The 20,407-nt window shown below is 41.7% G+C and overlaps 1 protein-coding gene across 3 annotated transcripts in view; it reads left to right on the top strand.

Moving 5' to 3' along the window:
• Nucleotides 1–879: 879 nt before the first annotated feature.
• Nucleotides 880–20,407, top strand: part of furinb (furin (paired basic amino acid cleaving enzyme) b) — an 86,524-nt gene continuing 66,996 nt past the window's right edge. Inside the window, exons 1-2 of one of the 3 annotated variants that reach the window (XM_035157613.2) lie at nt 880–1,751; nt 9,156–9,445. In XM_035157613.2, coding sequence (XP_035013504.1) covers nt 9,269–9,445 — 177 coding nt within the window. In that variant the 5' untranslated portion in view covers nt 880–1,751; nt 9,156–9,268. Of the gene's footprint in view, nt 1,752–1,809; nt 2,033–9,155; nt 9,446–20,407 lie in introns of those variants that run through there. The other 2 variants (XM_035157614.2, XM_035157615.2) reach the window with 2 other exon arrangements.

Here is a 20,407-nt window from a genome sequence, read left to right as displayed (position 1 = left end):
ACTGCTGTACACGGCCACAAGATGGCGGCCACACACAGAGACACAACAAGCTTAACTCTGTTGTGATGGGAAAACAAGGATGCGTGTGTTTTATACACCGGCGTAGCCCGGAATTTCATTTTTTTTATACGGGCGGTGAAGTTAAAAGTTCAGAGGTCAGGGTATCTATCTACCTATTCATCTATCTATTCATCTATTCATCTGTCTGTCTGTCTATCTGTCTGTCTCTATCTATCTATCCATCTATCCATCTATCCGCCGGTCTGTCTATCTACCTATTCAAGACTGCTTGATGTATAATACGTCTACTTACACGCTCTATCATTACTGACAAGAACTCAATGCCCCCTTCTGTTTCTTCTAATCAATGTTGTAAATACTGTTATTTTGTTGATGTTCTCAGTTACACGGGAGAGGGATCCCTCACATGTGGCTGTCTGAGGTTTTACCTTCTTTTTTGGGGGGGAGTTCCTTTCCTTACTCTTGTTTAAGTTCAGTGTGTAGACTTTCATGTTGAAGTTGCATGTTGCAGCTCAAAAGGTGCTGAGTTGGTCCAGTCTGGACTACTGTAAAAAACATGGCGGCCTCCGTAGAGAGGACCCGCTCCTGATGTAAATATAAAGTACTTAAATATAAAGGGCCCATTCTAGGGTAAAGAAAACAACTATTTGTACAATTTATATGAAACACACTAGTGAAAACATAACTAGGATTATTTTATATTCAAAATCTCTTTCACCTAAATCTTACAGACTGAACCTTTAAGTGTTAAGAACAGAGGATGTCACACCTTGTTAAGCCCTATGAGACAAATGTGATTTGAGAATATGGGCTATACAATTTAAATTTGATTGATTGATTGTATAGTTATTCTATTATTGTACATTTCATTTCTTAATCTTCAGAACAGGATTGGCGGATGGCACTTTTGTGATTTCTATTGTGCCTGCACAGTGACAATAAATACATAATTTATAACATTTTTTATAACGTTATTTTCTAATTTAATTCCCATGCTATAAAATCGAACAAAAACTAAATAATGGGACTTAAGGTGCCGTAAGGTGAGATTGTACTCTCCTCGAGCTACCTCAAAAAGGGGGGCCCCGCCCGTGCCTCGGACCGCGCGGTGCTACAAATCCAGCGCACGCCGCGTCTCCAGTCGGCTCTGAACGTGACGTATTTCCTGGAGAAAGGGTTTGTGGCAGTTTGTTTTCATCTCCATCCAGCGGCGAGCCGCGACACTGAGCTGACGCGGAGTCAGTCTGTTCTCACACCTTTTTCATGTATCTCCCCGTGCGTGTGTTTGAACTTCAGGTGTGCGAGTGACTGCTGGCACGCTCCGGCAGAAACACCCAGGCACACCCACAAGAAGTAAAGAAAGAAGTGGCGCTGGAAGTTGACCGGCAGAGTGTCAGCATGGTGCTGATGGTGGTGATGGTGGTGACGGCAAGTTGGAGGCGGCTGACCAGTAGCACGGGATAGTTGCATTCATCACTTCAGAGGAGGAGGAATAAGAGGAGGAGGAGGAGGAGGAGAATGGGCGTGTGCGTAAGGCGGTGCTGCTGCTGCTGCTGCTCATCTTCTTCATCCATGTAAAGTTGAAAGTGGAGCCGCAGGAGAAGAAGAAGAAGAAGAAGAAGCGGGGGAGAGTCTCCGCCCGGAGGCAGAAGACGAGACAAGGAGGAGGGTGAGGATGAGGAGGCACCGCGGCGGCTCGGTGCTCGTTGTGGGCGTCTGACCAGGCGAAGGTAACCGGTTGATTCCTGTAGTTTTAGTTGTAAAAAAAGCGGGGAGGGGAGCAGTGGAACAGTGGGTGGGAACAATGGGAGTATTTGTAGAAAGCACGAGGACTATTTTTTTTTGAAGGCATACGCTGCCTCACCAGTCCTCCCAGTCAGGTGGACCCTTCCATCCTCCCTCCTCCTCCAGTCAGGCTTCCTTAAAACAATTTAAGGTGGACTTCAATTTGGCTTTGATATCCGAGCTGCTTTGATCCGCGCTCCCTCGTCTCTGAAATTGTTTTTTGGGGGTAAGACAAAGGCATGCTTGTTGTTGTTGTTGTTGTCTTGACAGTTTGTTATGGTTAATTCTGCATCATGCCTCACTCGACTCTCTTAATTTTGATTTATGCTCTCTTCCCTCCCCTTTTGTCTCTCTTTAACATTTTGTTTCTCTTCTTTATTCACCCTGAAGCTTTAATAGTCCCCCATCACTTACTTTTATCTGCGTAAGGTGGGAATTGCTGTAATAAATTTCAGTTAGTTCACTGCCTCAGAGGCCAGGGGCTGGAATTTGTTTATACCAAGCTGCTTCACCATTCCTCCTCACATCAGATATACAGCATGTGGCTGTTTTTTAAAGGAAAGCACTGCTTTGAAAAAAATGTACAAGAAACTCGGCTTAAAGTGATCAAACTCATCCTGTCCTGTCCTCTGGCTGCTCTTGTTATTGTATGCCTCCAGTGCAACTCCCAGCGGGATCTCGACGGGGGATGAAGTCAAGGTCACCAGGCAAACCGCACGGCTCCCAGCTTCCCTGCACAATTGGATTACACTACCTCACCACGTCTAAGATTATCCTATAAAACTAATCTTTTGTTCGCTCTCTTTGTTTGGCCCAAATCCTGCCCGGGCCAGTTCGGAGATAAAGGCTCTTAAAAGGGTTGTTTTCGTGTTATGTGTACGTAGGCAGGGGAAGTGTGACAGGAGGGGTTCACATCCGTACTCTGAGAGAGATAACATGTTTTCAGACTGTTGATTTTTCCCCAGCACTGATAATTCTTCAGGTGTGAGCAGACATTTTCCAAGACGCATAAAACATGAACGCAGTGGAGGGAACCGGAGCAGGAAGACAAACTTTTCAGCTGTATAACTCGTCTACAAACTAGGGCAGAGAGTGTTGTGGATGAGCGGAGGTTTGACACAGGGAACAATGCCAAGATTCGGATGGCTGTTAAAAACCGGGTTGGATCTCATTACTTTCAAAATTGATTATTTCTGCTGGACACATAGCTGGTGCCCTTGACAACGTTTTACCAGGCTTTCCCATCTCTGCAGCTCGTCGACAGCAGGAGCTAAGATGGATCAGGCTTTAGAAGTACTCAGTCACGGCGTTCTTGCTCACTTCACACCGTGTCTCGGATAATCACCACATCCAGCTGTGAACCGCTGTCCTGACTGAGTGCAAGACGCTGGCGCAATGCTTTTTCCCAATCACATTTTAACTAAGAGCAATTTTCCCTCTCAGGAGAGGATGCTTGGCTGTCAGAGGTACTTCACGAATGCGGCTCCTCTCTCCTGTGCCTCGGTTTTTTAATGACAGGACAGTGTAGAATACATGTTGAGTGTTGATTTGGCTGGTGGGCAGCTTCAAATTGAGCATGAGTGCTGCCTATGCTCTGTCACAGCACTGCTAATGGAAATCACCTGCTCGTCCCCGTCAAGATCCCCATTTATGTTTATCACGTCTTTCTCGAGTAATACTATAGGAGGTTTGTCAGATACCTCACACTTGCAGTACTGAACATGTTCGTGCACCCGCAGGCTTCTGCGGCTGTTCACCAAGCAGTTGCTCGGGAGCAGCCGTGGGTGAAGTGTTTTCCAGGTCATACACATTTTCCAGATGCGAAGGAAAAATCAAATCAGCAACTTTCTTTACTGTCTCGAGCCCAGTTCTGTAACTCCAAGTCTTTTCTGATATTGCTGTACTCTGCATGATGTAGATCTGGAGCAAGACTATTTTTATAAAATCAAATATCAGAAAGTGTGGAAGTCAGTGCCTTCAGTGCCTGGTGGATATGTTAATGTCACCACATCAATATCACCAGTGGAAATGTGAGCCAAGCAGATAATTAATCATTTGACTCAGTCAGCCAATACCAATATGGATATTTGAGACAGGAAATAATGGTATCCTGACAAACATCTGTTTTATTTATGATCTATTTGGCAGGGATCGATCAAGTTTGGGTTTTTAAAGGGGTTTGACAATGATGTTTTTTGTAAAATTGATAGATAGATAGATATTTTATATATATCTATATATAGATAGAGATTTTTTTTCCTCCCTGCATATAATGCTGGGAGATATAGTGATTAGTATGTCAACCTGTAGTAATTTGATTTCCAGAGCAGAACTCATCACCTTCAGGAATCTTTCTCATCAACTCTCACTTCATATATATTAATCAGGTAGTTAAGTGGTGCTGTTTGATATTTTGGGGTTGCCGGGGGAAATGTCACCTCCTGATGATGCTTGTTATCTGAAATGGCAGTGCCAGGTGATATAAAGGTAATGAGTGGTAATTTTTTATTGAAGATTTATTATATAAGATATAAATTTATATAAAAAACTGAAGTAGGATCCCAGAGCCTGACATGTCCGTGGCAAAGAAACGTCATTAACACCTCAACTTACTCGCTGTGCATTTTTGAGACATTTTCCGGTTGTATTCTCACATTGGCTCACTCAGATATTTCCCCAACATTTTACAAGGGTGTTAAAAAAAAAGTTGAGGAAAGTCTCTGGACCAGCTGACTCGGACATTTGCGTTGTCACATACTGGGAAATTTCAGGAAAAAAATGTACCTCAGTGTATATTTGAAATCTGCTAAATATTGATAATTGTATCAACAATATATCAATACAGTATTAATATCACCATATTAGTTTATCAAACACCACTCCCATGATCTTGCTACACCTTTTCCTCATAAAAATCAGTTATTAGCTCATAACACATCTTCAAAGCTTGTGATCTTCAAAGCAACAAGCATGTAGAATATCTAACAATGGCAATGCTGTTGCTCAAGGGCTTAATGATGATATCAAGACAGTAATGAATGCAGTGATGATCCATCTCCCCTCATCTTAGTGTACGCGAATAGAGAGGGGGGTGTCAAAACGACAGGAATCACTCTTTGGTTATTATGTATGACACAGTGTCTTTGTTTTGGCCGCCGAGCAGCCTATTGAAGTGGTTGAGGGTGAAGGGCGCTGCTCAAGGGCACCTCAGATGTCAAGGAGAGGATTGCTCATTATAAATTTTCCTAGGACAGAAAGTCTAAGCATAGTGTCTTGATGGGAGCGACCTGTTGTTGCTGCGGCTGTCTGCCGCGGTTCACTTCCTCGGGAGAGAAAGTCTTTTTTTCTTTTTTTTTGATGAAAAGATGAAAATCTTTGATCAAAATCTCCGTCATTTGCACTACGAGATACTGAACTACATTTGGAGGTCTCTTGGTAGCTTAAAAGAGAAAGCACTGAATTAATTATTTTAAGCTGCTGTGTTATTTTAGCACGGCACAGGTCACTTATCCACCCTTACGTTTCCACTGGCTCACTCACGCAAATGTGCTTTTAATCCCACAAGAGGTTATGCAACCGATTTTCTATTTTCACTCTAGTTTAGTTTCGAACGTCTTAAGTTCTCCTGTGCTTTGAAGGTTGTAGTTTCATCTGAGTTTTAGGCCTTTGATGTATATTGTAAGAGTAAGCAGTGTCTTGTTAGCTCCTCTTCAGGCTGTTGTGAGAGAAGGTGTTTTGAGCGTTGTGTTATTATGCGCTTGTTATTTTTCCGCAGTGCCGTCTGAGGGTAGGAATACCCCCACCTCTCCCTCCCATCTATTCCTTTCCCTCTCAGCCTTCTCGGTGACAGCAGACCCCCTGCTCCTGTTTTTGTGACTCCAGCATAGCGTCTAATGAGCTCAGAGGAATTGCTCCACGGGAAGAGTGACAGCCCCTGGTCATGTCTCCAGCACCTGTCCTGCTGCGCGCAAATCACACCCACTCCCTAAATGTAGCTGTGAACGCGCAGATTTATTCCCTGAGCTTCTACACTTTGAATAGTTTGCATTCGCCTAACTCCCTGGAAGCAAGGGATAATTGTTTGGGAGGACGGCCTTTGAGTTGGTAAATAGTTCTATAATGTCTCTCTCTCTTTTTTTAAGGAAATGGATTTTAGGGAGAACTCAAGGCCAACATAAGCTTTTCTGCAAACCAATTGCCTTGTTACTCTTCAAATTATTCACTGTCAATAGTCATTATGTCAATTAGAGTTAGTAGCGTTTAACAAATCCTAAGTAACTTGACAAGGCCCATATACACTGTCGAATATCAATATGGATTCTCTCACTAAAACTGGAACGTGGTTCAATTATTTTTTTTGGTGCTTTGTTTAAGCTGGTCCAGGCTTAAGCAACACTGTTGACCTGAATGTGCCCCATGAGGGTGTCCATTCTCACGGTTATTATCCATTTAGTGCTGATTAAGTTCAACCTAACCTTTACTGCTGGCCTGATCAATCCTGATTGGGCCAAAATGGTGAAGTGACACATGCAGTTCTTAGATGATAAAATATACGTAGTGTGTAATAAAGTATACGGCTCGCCCTAACTTTAATAATTTCATGATTCAAATATTCATCCATTATCTACATCACTCATCATTTTAGGGTCGCGGAGGGGCTGGAGCCGATCCCAGCTGACAATGCAAGAGGGGCAGGGCACTGGATAGGTATCATATCAAAGGGACAATATAAAGAGACAAACAGCCATGCTCACATGCACACCTACAGTCAACCCATTAGTGAAGTAATTTGCAGTTTGCAGGTTGGGGGGGGCCGCAGTTCTGTCAGCCAGAATCGTGATCTGAGATTGTGGAGGTTTGTATTGTTGTTTCAGTATCAATTTCATAATTGTTACAAAAATAGTACTTGGGTAGACTCACCTCATCAAACCCAAATTCTCCGGTGTGATTGGACTGCCTTTAACTGTAGTGTGGCCTTTTTCCCTTGTTACCTTGTTACTAGATGCCATCTGTTTTACCAGACTGCTTTTAGACATTTCTAACTACTGCCAAAAAAATCACCTTTTAATTGGAATACACTGTGGAAGGACATTATTTGTTTCTTTCCCCTCTGAATGCCTGTAAAGAGTCTAAACATACTCAGCCACAGTCTGTGGAACTCGCTCTGCGGCTGGTTTGCTTTACCTTTCAGAAGTTCAATTGTTTTCCACAAACCGTTAATTAAACTCAACCCCTAAAGCTTGCAATCTTTATTACACAACTTGAAACAGAAAGGACCCCCACACTGATGATTTTGCTTTTCTCAGAGCCTGAAGGAACTGGGGATGAAAATGTAATTTGTTCTGAGGGTGGCCATGGAGGAAAGGACCACATGGTATTTAGAATTTGAAGGGTTTATCTCCTTTGGAGTCTAATACTGTTGAGCAAATATTATGGCAATCTGCTTACTGCATCATGAGACCTGAGCACAAGGGACAGAAAATATCACTGCACACAATAAAGGAGGGAGCGGGCTCTGTATTTTTCATTGCGGTTTGTCCATTTGGGCAAATATATTCAGGGCAGGTGGTCACTGAAACATGAGTCATCCTCTGAGGATCATTAATGTCCATTTTCTGATACTGAACTGAAATTGACCTGGCAGCTAGATTTTGATATGTCTTGTGGCCTAATAGATGAAATAGGCCGGTGGTTCACTAAATCTCTATTTAGGTGAACCCCTATGGGAGAGTTTAGATATGTTAGACGCTGCCATCCATCAGCGTTGGAGTTGCTGCCAAGGCACTTTGGTTGTAGCAGCTCGCAGGAGCCCATCCCTTCACTTTTTGTCTCTTTATCATCTGTAGATTGTAGTTTTCAAGAAGATGCACTGACTCACTGACTGACTGACAAAAAAACTTACAATAACATCTTACCATGGAGATGTGAATAACAACCAGTCTACTGCACTTTCTGTAGAGCCCGAACAATATGGATTTTTGAGGCCGTTCGCAATATTAGGGAGTAAAACACTGTCAATACCAATATATCGGATATGTGTAAAAATTGGCTGTGATTTCTTAGATGTCAAATGTTTATGATGAAGAAATATAATTTAGGCTTGATTTTATTTTACAGTTTAACCACAATTTTAATTTAAATAGCTATATATAAAAAGGAAACAAATACAACCAAAAATATAATAATAAATAAATAAACAATATCATATTTTTTAAACATAAAATTCAGATAGATGCCTTTCCTGCATTGATTGTTTCGCGAAATGAAAGTTTTCATGTTGGTGCAGCACATCAGCAAACAAACACTGATAGCGTTATGTCTGTGAAAGGCTCCTATCAGCCTGTACTCTTGGCCAGCCTCTACCTATCTGTACTTGCTAAGAGGTTTTATATTGGAAAGAAGAAATTCCTAATTTTTCGAACAATACAACAGACTTAAATTTGTTCTATTCACGGTGGCTTAGATCAAACACCTGCAGCTGCTCCCATTTCTTTTCGCATCAGTCAGTGGTGTATCGGGGATTGACTCGCTGAAGGGCACCGTGATGCCACGTCGCTGGGATCAGCAGTGGGACTGGACATGCATTTATAGCTGCCTGCATCACTTCCCTCTTTATCTTACTCAGGATGAACTGATATAACCGGTGGATTCCCACACTTTGTCATCTCTCATCTCTCATTCAGTTTCGGTTAAGTTACCGCGAAGCTTTTCCTTTTTATGTGTGACTTAAAGGCTCCGTTTCCTTCGAGCCACAAATCAAAGGCCTGCAGAATGTCCCAGTCTGCTCAAAGAATGGTACTTTTTTTTTTTTAATCACATTTTATTTTACTGTTCAATTAAAATATGATGAACCTTTTAATATATAAAAAGTATTTGGCTGAGTATAAATTTTGCAACAGTTTAAAACTAAGACGTGTCTATGTGAGAGTTTAAATATCCTCTCCCTCAGACGCCCTGCCTGGTTGCCACAGTTAGCTGTGTACAGATTTGCTCGGAGCTCATCCTGTTTTGCAGCAACACGCCTGTTGTATATCATTATCATACATTACCGCCCCTGGTCTGAAAAAGGGCGATGGGATATTGAAAAATAATTCAGTTTTTGGCCCTGTAGGCCTCGTCTGTTTTGACCTTTGTGCTTTTATGAAGATGTATCTTTTTTTTGCCCTCTGAGTTTGACGGTGGGCAGTGAGTTAAGTGATGATGCATGATAAGGTCTGTGGGTGAGTTGTTTATTTCCGCTGCAGTTTTTGGTTGTTGTTTTTTCTAATGGTGTGATTCAGGTCCAAGAGTGACCCAGTTACGAAGGCCATGTTTGTGTTTATAGCTGCCTCTGTCCTTCTTATCTCTAGGCCACTGTTCTACTTTTCTGCTGTGAGGTAGAGCAGCCCCGCCCTGCCTGGGAGGAAGTGACAGACGAACGGATAGACTGCCCCCCCCACCCCCGTGAAGTGTTCTCTCTTTCATGGATGCCAGGGTGGCCCTGCTGCACCTCTGGGCAGTCCTTGTCCTCCTGACAGCTGAGCTGAAGTGGATTGATACTGCAGAGGTCTACACCAACGCTTGGGCTGTCGAGATCGTTGGCGGGCCAGAGGAGGCCGACCGCATCGCCAGGGAACATGGTTTCACCAACCTCGGCAATGTAAGTTCTTTCAAATACTACAGCTCCGGCTTGTAGGTGAACGTTAGAAAATTGTTGTACATCAAAAGCGAGCATCAGAGAGCCTGGCATGACACCTCCAGGCCATCCTGTTCCTGAGACTGATTGCAAAAGTGTGGCCTCCTCCATTTCAAAAGCCTAAGTGGGGCATGTATGCCTTGCTGACACTCTGGCAGACAGTTGTGTTTACAGAATAGTGTCAGAAATAGACGGGAATAATAAGGCTTTTATTTTAGGGTCTAGAAGAAAGGTTGCTTTATATAATTTCAAGGTATGTAGGTAGGTGATTTTTATTGCCAGCACTTTGGCTTCTGTTTTGGGGGGTTGCCAAGTCGTTTTAATTAACTGAGCTGTTGTGTCACAAATAGATAAAAACTGTCAGAAGAGTTAAGGAAAGGGGGAGGTGGATGGTGGGTGGAGAGGGTAGTGACTTATTGTTCTTTCAGTGGTGTGTAAGGTCCCTTGAATATAAAAAAGCGTCTGAGACTAAGCTTTTCCACATTTGTGTTCAGCAGTTGACAGTGAGCAGCTATTTGGTCCCCTCTTCCCCTGTTGCTCCACTCGAGACTTAACTTCATTTGCATGCGTCTTTGTGGAGCTGCCGGAGTGTTACACACGCCAGTGAACAGCCTTCTGGATTACTCCCTAAAAATATGCAGAGGAGGTTGTGCATATTCCCACCCCCCACTTCTCCCCATCCCAAATACAGAGGATTTTCTCAAAGAGAGGTTATCAAAATTCATTCAGGGTTATCTTTGCTTTTATTTATTTTGTCAAAGATAAAGCTTTGTGCAGAGCGCAAAGCCAGATCTAAGTGTTGCTCAACATGTTGTCACACAGGTGCATGGCAATCTGAACGAGACGTGACGATTCTCATTATTGTTTTTCATACCCTGTTATTGCCGCCACCAGTGAGGTTATGTTTTCACCCCTGTCCGTTTGTTTGTAAGCAAGATTGCGCAAATACTACTGATTTCCATGAAACTTGGTGGAAGGATGCGATATTGTTCAGGATAGATCCCATTCAATTTTGGTTTGGATATGGATCAGGGGGCAGATCCAGGATTTTCTTTTCAGATATTTTTTTTAAGAGACTGATTTTATGACTATTTGCAATTGAATGCAGATCCAAATAAAGATCGTAATCTCCTGAATTTACATGTGGTTTCAAAAGGGGACAGTTTGGCCTTGGCGAAGTTAATGATCCCTGCTGAGTGCCATTCTCTTTTTAAATTGCATCCAAGGACTTCCCATTGAGCTTTTTGTTAGGGACTTACGTCCTGCTTGAATCTGGAGTTCATTTAGTATTGATCAGGATAGCTGCAGTTGCTACAACAATCTAAAACTATTGTACTGTGGACTGAATGAGATATAATGGACCCTAACGGTCTTTTACTCTTAATTGCTTCTGTAAATTCAAGCTAGAGAATCAGTCTTGGTGAATTGGAAGGAAAAAAATTCAATATTCTGCTCACAGAGCACACATACATATTCTAGACAATCACCCAAGAACATGGTGCTTTAGAACAAAAGAAGGTATCTTTTCCCCCCGACAATTCTTTTTCTCATATTCCCCCAATGTGATCACCCTCCCCCTTTTTTTTACATTTCTTTCTCCGGTTTATCTTTCCTTCCCTAATTTCACCCAACCACCAAGACAGTTCCAGCCTCTACTCTATTAACTCACTTGATTAACAGGGATGTGTGTGTATCTTTCTATTTGCCTTCTGTAATTAGTGACTGTCTCAGAGGAGTATTGCTGGAGGTGTGCACAGGAAAGAGTCCTCCAAGATGCCCGTGTGTTGCTGTATCTTTGATGCCATATGGCTGCTTGTCATTTTAGTGCACGCAACATTAAAGGCGTAGTTCACCTAAAAATGAAAATTCACTCAGTATCTACTCACCACAATGCCGATGGAGGGGTGGGTGAAGTGTTCGAGTCCACAAAACTCTTCTGGAGTTTCATGGGTAAACAGCGTTGCAGACGAATCCAATACAATTGAAGTAACTGGTGACTGATAAGAAAAAAACATAAAATGCCTCCATACTGCACCTGTGGTGTCGTCAAAGTGTCCGTAAGTCCCAACATTCAAATTTGCCTCGTAACGGCGTCATTTACACCATGTTTTTAGCCTAAATGTCCTGTGATATCCTCCTGCCTGGAGCCACGTTCACGTTCGCACACACGTACACACGCCCGAGGGTGCGCGGTAGCATCGCTAGTTCCGGTAGCATCGCTGCATAGCTGCAGTTACTGCTGAGTATCCCTGATGTCCGTACGTGCCCCTTGGGCGAGAGCATAGAGGCGCAAGCTTGTGCGGTGATGAGTGAATTTTCATTTTTGGAGGAACTATCCCTTTAAGCTGCTCAGGTCCCGTAGTGTGAAAGAGCTATGTTACACTATTTCACAAAGAAGGTCCTAAAAACAACAGCAGTCACTTTACCCCAAACAAGCAACACTTTTGCCTGTGGTTCTGCGTTACCTGACATTGGAGCTCACAATGGCTGACTCCTTCATTTTTTTTATAACTGAAGAAATGTTAGACTGGAGTTTCTTTTTGCACTTTTGGTGTGAAAGAGAAAGATATTCCAACAGGGGATATACATGTCGACAAATTTGGAGAGGGTGAAGGTGGATAATAAAAGAAGAGAAGGATAGAGAGTGGAAAGAATTGAGATAATTGACACATTCCCGCTGGAAAAATATGAGCAGAGAGACACGAGGACGTGTGGGAGAGACTAGCGAGAGGAAAAGAGGAAGACAGCTAATGGACTATTGGATGGCTCGAAGGGTGAAATTTAGTATTATCCACGGTTTGGAATAGGATTTTGTGGGAGTACCTCTTCAGTCATTGTTTCACAGAGGCATCCAAGTAAGTTTTATTTTAATCTATAGTCCCTGAGTGGGTGCTGTGAGAGTGGGATGATCTACGGGCTATGTGCAGTGTCTGAGCTCCGACAGTACAGTGTTGGGTTATGTGGGGGTTTGGGTTCGACCAGTGCGCAGTGGTTTTATCCCATTATCTTTAGGGTTGTTCTATAGGGCATTTGAAAAAAAGCCAGATAGCTGATGTATACACATTAAGTAATGGGATTTTAATCACCAATGTGTAACAGGATGATCATGTAACTGGTTTTATTGTTGGCTACAGTGCGGCCTCTGAGGGGCCTTATTGTCTAAAAGTGTTTGCAGTAGGAGGTGTAATGATTTTTAGAGGCCGACCGATTTATAGGTTTACCGATTACAAAATGAGCCTCAGTGTTTATGATTTCTTTTATTTTACAGAATAAACAATGCATGAACAGATGTGCATTTATCTTTACATTTAACATAAAAATATTTATGTTTATTTTGTTCATTAACATATCTTTTATGGTTAAACTGTAAAACATCAAGCCACAAATAAATCTTTTATTTTTAAATAGTATCTGAATTTTTGGACTCCCTAATAATTGGGAAACCGTGGTACAAACATCCCAATCTCGTATCGTAATACATGACAACTTAACCATGATGCCAACCTGCTGCCACCTCTGCAGCCTGTTCAGTTCTCATTACTTGACTAATGTGACAAAACTCGTTTTTCATTCCACAACAAACACTATAACACATGTAAATTACAAAATAATTACTCATTTCAACGTGTTGGCTGTGTGTTTTGTTTTTTATATTCCACATTTCACCTATTTTATTGTTTCACAACTGCATGTGTCTTGTGACTATATTGGTCCAAATGATCCCACCTGCAGTAAAGGTTGTCGCTGTCGCTTCATTAGCTCTAGACAGATTCTACCCCCTGCCGACTGCAGGCCCACTGGGCACCTTCAAGTCACCAGTGTGGGAACCTGCTGGTCAACCCCCTCAAAGGACGCTGCAGTGTGGAAATTTTCCCTCAGGGTAAATAACTTGTGACAATGCTGGTGTTATGTAATCGTTGCGGACAGCCTCACTCGAAGGTGTGCGAGTAGTTTCCTCTCAATGCTGGTGACCTCTTTGCATTCTGGGTAAATCTGAAATATTGCTGAATAAGACGCTTTTGCTTTTCACTCTGTCAATAAATTCTCCGCCTAGTGAGTCAACTCTCATCTCATCACGTGCTGAAACTCTGCTGCAGCACAGATCAGACACTTTCAGTTTATAATTGTAGTGTTGATAACTAGTATTTTATAAACTTTGAGTTCTTTAATTGATGATGGGTGCTACTGCTGATCGGCAAAACATAAACCAAATCGGTTTCATTCTTATAGAAAAAAGAAAATGGGGCATAAATGATTTAATCTGTAATCTGGGACAAATGTTCCACCCTTAATCAGCAGAAACACTCATGATGTTTCAGTTTAATTATTCCTGAGTGGATGTGAGGAGGAGAGTGTTTGTGTATGCGTCGTTTGTGTGTGTACATATGTTCAATACCAAGGGTTTTAGTGTAAATGTCATTGAGACTTCCCAGTGTGCATCGGCATTTAAGTTGACATAGAGCATTGTTATATCTGTTTCTCTGTAATGTGTTCAATAGTGGGTTTTTTTCTTTTCAATCATGCTTTTGTGTTTGCGTGGGAGTTGCAGACCAGGGTTCAGAGCTAAATGTCATGCTGTGTTCTCGGTGAGCCGAGTCAGAATCACTGTTTTTATGAGGATGGGCAGGCTCTGTGGGCGTTGATAGACTTGAATCACCCCACACTTTAAAGAAGACATCTAATGCCACTCTGGCTGTCTCCCTGTCCCTCTGTCCCTCTGTCTGTCTGTCTCCATCTCCATATTGGTCTTTTTCTGTTCATAGGTAATTTATTTAAATCACAAATGATGCATAAATGGTGCTAGAACCAATACTTTTTTCTAAAACAAAACGAAATTTGACATAGTAGCTATTAACAGTTTGAGGTATACCTAACTTAAATATTCAAATAAAAATGAGTGCAGTACTTTCATACAAAAATTACATGATAAATGAAACCTAACCCAACTACAACGATTTAACACAAAAATAACAGTTTCAGTGCTTAATGCAGCAAAATACTCCAGCTCCAATCGTGATGCAACATTTTCATAGCATCTCAGTTTCTCCCTTTACACTGGATTGTTTTCAAACATTTCCCGCACGTGCCAATGTCAAGATTCTATCGTGTGAAATACAGGCCCAATATAGACTGTTCAGCTTTAGGCATATGTTGTTGTGTCAACTCGAGTTTGAGGTAGCTGCTAGCCAACTGTAGGCTAATGTTACGTGCTGCCAGAGCCATGTAGAGAGTGTGTTGCCACCAGAGTTAAATGTTGTGTTACCACGGCATGTGCAAAGCAAATCTGTATCGGAAAGATTTCGCTAGCCAACCCTAATAGATATATATTGCAATCTAGAATAAACAACTTTACCCAACTTTCCACCATCTGCTCCACCAGCTATCGCCCTCTGCAGGAACACTCCTCTGACTCTTGTGCTGCAGAGATAACAGGTCATTTCCACGTAGTTAGAAAATATTCGATTGCCGTCAGCTTGTGTCAGATGATTGCTCTATAATATTCCTTCAAAATCCAATATTCTTGCTCCAGACCCCTGTTTTCCAATTTCATACCAGCACGGCCCCAAATAGACACAAATGAACATTTGCTCTGTGCTAGTTGGAATGTGATTTGGTCCAAGGCCTTTGTCCATTACCCTGCACGTTACCGTGCCAACTATGTGATGCACCAGCCCACTGGCCTGTTCTCCTGCTCTCCCTGGCTTTCTCCATTCAATTCTATTCAAATGAGTTGCCCTGGCATCAAATGTAAAGGAAATAAACACATTAACATACATCTCAGTCAGTTTTTTTTTCTACCCTTTTCTGGACGAGCGCTCTGGTGGCTGCGGGGGATGGTCACAACTTATCAGGACTGAGCCCACGTTTTATTGCTTATGAAGTGACAGTGATGCTTTTCAGAATGTACAAGGGCAGCCGGCTCTCTGGGTAAAGAGAGTGTGATTATTTTACATTCAAATGTGATTTGTACAGAGAGCCCTGTCAGATAGGCTGATTATATCAGACAGCTCCGATGCTTTTATCCTACTTTCATTTGCCGTCAGTGCGATCTCTCTCTCTCTCTCTCGATCCATGTGTGTGTGTGTGTGTGTCTTTTTTTTTTGGACTAGCTGAAGTTTTTGTCCTCATTTTAAGGTAATAATTTATTAAAAGGAACATCAGAACTTCTCTATCTCTCGAAGTCAGGTCTCTGGTCTCTGCCTATTGATTTCTCCCCAGTGCATTTACGTGCTAAGCTGTTCATATCCCTCCACCTCAACTCATAAACCCACACTACACTGTTCTGCTGCTGCAACTCCACTATTTGCTGTCCTCTATTTCCCCCAGGACCTTGAAGTGGAAAACCGGGAGAGCTCAGAGTTTCTTTCACTTTATCCCACAAATGTCTAAAGAAATTTTCAGAATGATTTGTCTGTCATTTTTTTTTCTTTTGTTCTTTACTTAATAGGTACATTTTTTGTTCCCTCCTATAATTATTCACTTTGCTATTTTGCTGAATGTTAATTATCCTTTTTTTTTAAGATCATGCAGAACTAATTAGTTTCGCATTGTCCCTGCAAACAAGTATTCATATTCAAATTTTAATTTAACACGGATGAGCAAACCAGTTAAAACAAATGTTTGACACCCCGTCTCTTTATGTTCATATTGCTGCCACCAAAATTAATATAATGACCAAAATGACAACATCAACAAAACTTTGAATACAGGCTAAGGAGGCCTGGGAGGAGGCAGAGCATGTTTAGTTGTAATTTCATGTGAGTGGAGCATAGTTTGATGTCATCGGCAACAATAAACTGACATAAAGGTAAGATGTTTTCAATGGCTTCAACTTATCATTACAGCAAAAAACACCTATGAAATGTAACACTTCACTTGATGCAATTATACATGTTGAATTACTTTGATTTGTAATAATGCAGCTCTATTTCCTTTTTTTTTTATTGTCTGTTTACATTTCCAGCTGGTTGGGTTATACTGTTATTGTTCTCATTGTTCTTAATTCAGAATATTAATATTCCTACAGACTGATTGATGAGCATTGTCCTAATTTGCTTCTGCCCTCGTAGCACAATTTCTTCCCCGGCGTCATTAAGCTTGCATGAAATGAGTTTCCAAAAACCACACAGATTTCAAGAGAGCATCAGATCCGCATTTCGCTCATAAACACGGTCTTTTTTTCTTTCTTATCTTTTTTCCTTGCCCTCTTTCCCCCTGTACTTCTCTGAGATCATTCCCCTGTGTGTAGGGCTGTGACTGTACATCACATGCATAGAGCAGCAGCCATACATTTTGGGCAAATTGCTTTTGAAAGTTTATGAAACGGTGTCGTTCCACTTTTAGAAAGAAAGACACACTTTGTGGATCAGCTCTTTCTCGCCAGCCTGGTTAACGTCACGATCGTTATTTGTACTACCACTCGTGTGAATTTGACTCACACACACAGTACTTGAGAGGCTATTGAGCTTGAATGGTCAATTTTAGTCAGAACCTTTTTTTTGTGATTTCTAATCGTTATAAAAACAGCTCGACTACAGAGCCCCCCTTGTTAAATCAATGCGTGAACACATATAAAAAAAGAGTAGTTCTTTTTTTCTGGAGTAGCTTGTTTACTTTTGCACCTAGATGCTGGGTGCTGAAATATTTCCATGGGGTTTAAAATAGATGGATATGAAATATTGAGGTTGTTTATCCGTACATAGAGTATTTTATTAAAAATGGCTTCACACCACCCTTTTCGGTGTATTACCATGTATTGCATAGACTGTTCATAAAAAAAACCCCCGACAGGACAGCTCCTCAAAAGTGAAGCCAAAGCATCTCGATCTGGCGGCTGCCTCATCCATGTTAGTGAATGGGGAATGGATCAAGCTAAAAAGTCAAAGTATATGTCAAATCAATTTTTCTCAAGATGGTTTCTGTCAATTTTAGGTTTCTGTCAATTTCAGGTTTTTCCTATAACACCTATTTTAGGTTTAAGTGTTCAAATTTGGTTTTAATTAGTTATTTGATGCTATAAAAAGGTGGTGAAACACTATGATTCAAAGCTGAGACTGTGATTGGTTGAGCGTGTGCATGGGCAGGAACTCCAGGCTCTGGCTACAAATGCACAAGATGGCGGTGTTTGCACCAAGGGCATTTTAACTAAATTTCTGGATTGGGGGAGGAAACGGAGACAAGTCGTCCATCTTTATATGCAGGAGGCATGATTGAGAGATACTGTGTTTAATCCACTTGTAATGTGAAAGTATCTAAATAATACTTTTACAAAATTATCGACATTATTCATGTTTATAATTTAAAATGAGTAACCGAGTATAATAGTGAATGATAAGGGACGTACTGATGTCACATATCTCAATGAATTCCTTCCTGGCTGTTGTTGCATATTTACATATTCTTTTCTCACTCTCTATGTATATTTCTGTGCATATTTGTGATGGTTAGGCATGTGAAGGTTTGGTGCAACCCTCTGCTCCAGCCCACTGCCTCACAGCCATTTTTCCAAAGCCCCTGCGACCACCTGGCACACCGAACTACAGCCTGCTCTGGCATTAGGTTGCCATGGAGAAAATTGCCAGCATTTTATTTCCTGCGGAGTGACTTCAGAGCGAGGAGCGAGGTCATATTATCTTGGCAATGCAATACCGTGCCTTGTTCTAGATCGAGAGGTAGTCCACTTGCGGCTGCTATTTGTGCTTAATTATGAAATTTAAACGAGACTCCCAAAGTGAAGGCACTTTATCCGTCTTTGTTAGGGGCACTTGAGGTATTTAACTGTATGCCTGCATCATTCTCTTGCTACCACAGTATCCTATACAGTCCACTGGGATCTTTTGCTTTGCAGTCTTCTCATTTCCCTTCGTGGCTCTTTGCTATTTTACCTCTTATCCTCATAAATCTCTTCCTTTCTCAGAACCTACAATATTTGCCAGTTTCTTGCAGGTCTGGTCTCCAGTCTCACCGCCTCTGTCTCGTCTTTCCTCCGAGCTGTCTCTCTCTCCCTCCCTCCCGTCGTACGGTTGTCCTCTCCTCCCTTTCTTCTCCCTCCAGCTTCCACTTTATTTCAGTGTTTACTGATCTGAGTGAAGTGCACCTCCATGTCCCAGAGCTGTCTCTCATTTAAATGCACTACTTCATTACATGGAGCCTGCAGCCACAGACCTTTCAGCTGTTTGCAAAAACGTCTCCCAGAAATGGGTTGGTGCTGTGCCAGGGATGTGCAGAAATCATTACTCAAAAGGTACTCAGAACTATGTTTTATAACGAAAGAATCTTTGACCTATAAAAGTGATTCTTATGGTGCCACTAACAGCGCATTAGTAATCGTATTGCAGTCAGGGCTGGGTTTGAACTGGAAGAGGTTCAGCGTTTCCTCTGGGATGGAGCTGTAGTATGTGTAGTGGTGAAGCGAAAATCTGTTTTTTGTGTGCGTGTTCACATGTGTGTGTGTGTCGCACATGCAAAAATATTTCAAAGCACGCTCTGCCGGGAGGCTTCTATGTATCTGCCAGCTCCAGAAGGCCTCTTGAGGCCTAAGTGCTTAAGAACATCTGTGTGCAGTTATTAACACGGACAATATCTTTCTAGCTCTGGGGCCTCAAGATTGAGAAAAATACTAATTTATTAAATATAATAAAAGTATAATCTTTTCAACAATTATTGGCGTTTACTGAACAAGAAAAATGTAATGGCCAGCAGCAAGCTACATATCATTCATTTTTCCAGAAACTGTTAATTTACTTAAATGTAATGACATATTCATTAATAAAATAACCATGTACAACATTCCTTTCTAAATAATGGTTATAACATTAATACTGCTATGAGCGTATATTTCTGCTGTCTTCGAGATTGACAGCTTCCCACGTCACGATGGCCCTTGTGCATTTAAAGCCCGCCTCCAGCAAGAAGAAAACATATGGACTGCATTTATAAAGCCCTTTTCCAGTCTTATCAACAACTCAAAGACTCAAAAGTCACATTCACCCATGAACACATTCATACGATGCTTAATGTGTTTATTATATACGTTTCCATGCTATCAAATTTGTGCGTTTGCTGTAAAGTTACTGTGCGACGTGAAGCTGCTGTATCTGTTTTCCTTTCCGCAAACAACAACCCAGAATCTTTGATCAGCATCGCTTCGCTCAGTGGTGACATCTGCTTGTTGTTAAAATCATCATGCTGTCATTATCAGGTAGGCAGGAGGGATGCTGCTCATTTAAATTCTATACTCACACAATTGACCTGGATAAGCAGCATACGTATAGCGCAAAATGATATAAGGTTTTCTAAGGAGAAAAGACAGAGCCCTCTCCTCTTCAGCAGCAGCATCATGTCACTGTTGGGTATATGCAGGGGAAACACTGAGGCCAGAGAGAGCATTGTTGTTGCTCCTTTGGAAGTGGTGGCTGGATGACTCAGATCAGACCTTATAGATCAATTGTGTGGAAAAGGCTTTAGTCTGTCGGACTGCTCTCTGCTCCTCTGAGACGTAGAAGCAGCCATGCGTGTGTTCGTTGTCTTCCTCCATTCAAGTCGCTTTTCTTCAGGGAGACCTTTTTTAAAAACTACCCACATTCATAATCTGCCCATTATTGACTTAAGACGGCTCAGAGTAAATTGAAGATGGAACTTTTTGTAAGGCAGTGGCTTTTGTTCACAGGGATGAATGTACTGTAGCTACAATGTAATTTGGCCTCGGCTTCAGCTCCCACCCCTAATGCTAGTTAGTAGTTACACACAGTATATGCTGAGTTTTAAATGAGAGTGCAGTGTAAACTTTGCTGTGAATCACAATTAGCTGGACATAACATTTGCCAGCAAACTTGGAGCTTTTTGTATGTCTGTTGTTCATTCGCTGGTCTGTTGTTATTTACACGCTTATGTCAGTGTCTACAATATTGTATTTGTACTCGTAGT

The sequence above is a fragment of the Hippoglossus stenolepis genome, chromosome 5, assembly GCF_022539355.2.
Source record: "Hippoglossus stenolepis isolate QCI-W04-F060 chromosome 5, HSTE1.2, whole genome shotgun sequence".
Lineage (NCBI taxonomy): Eukaryota > Metazoa > Chordata > Actinopteri > Pleuronectiformes > Pleuronectidae > Hippoglossus > Hippoglossus stenolepis.
The sequence above is the reverse complement of the archived record's forward strand: the minus strand, read 5'-3'. Positions and strand labels throughout refer to the sequence as shown.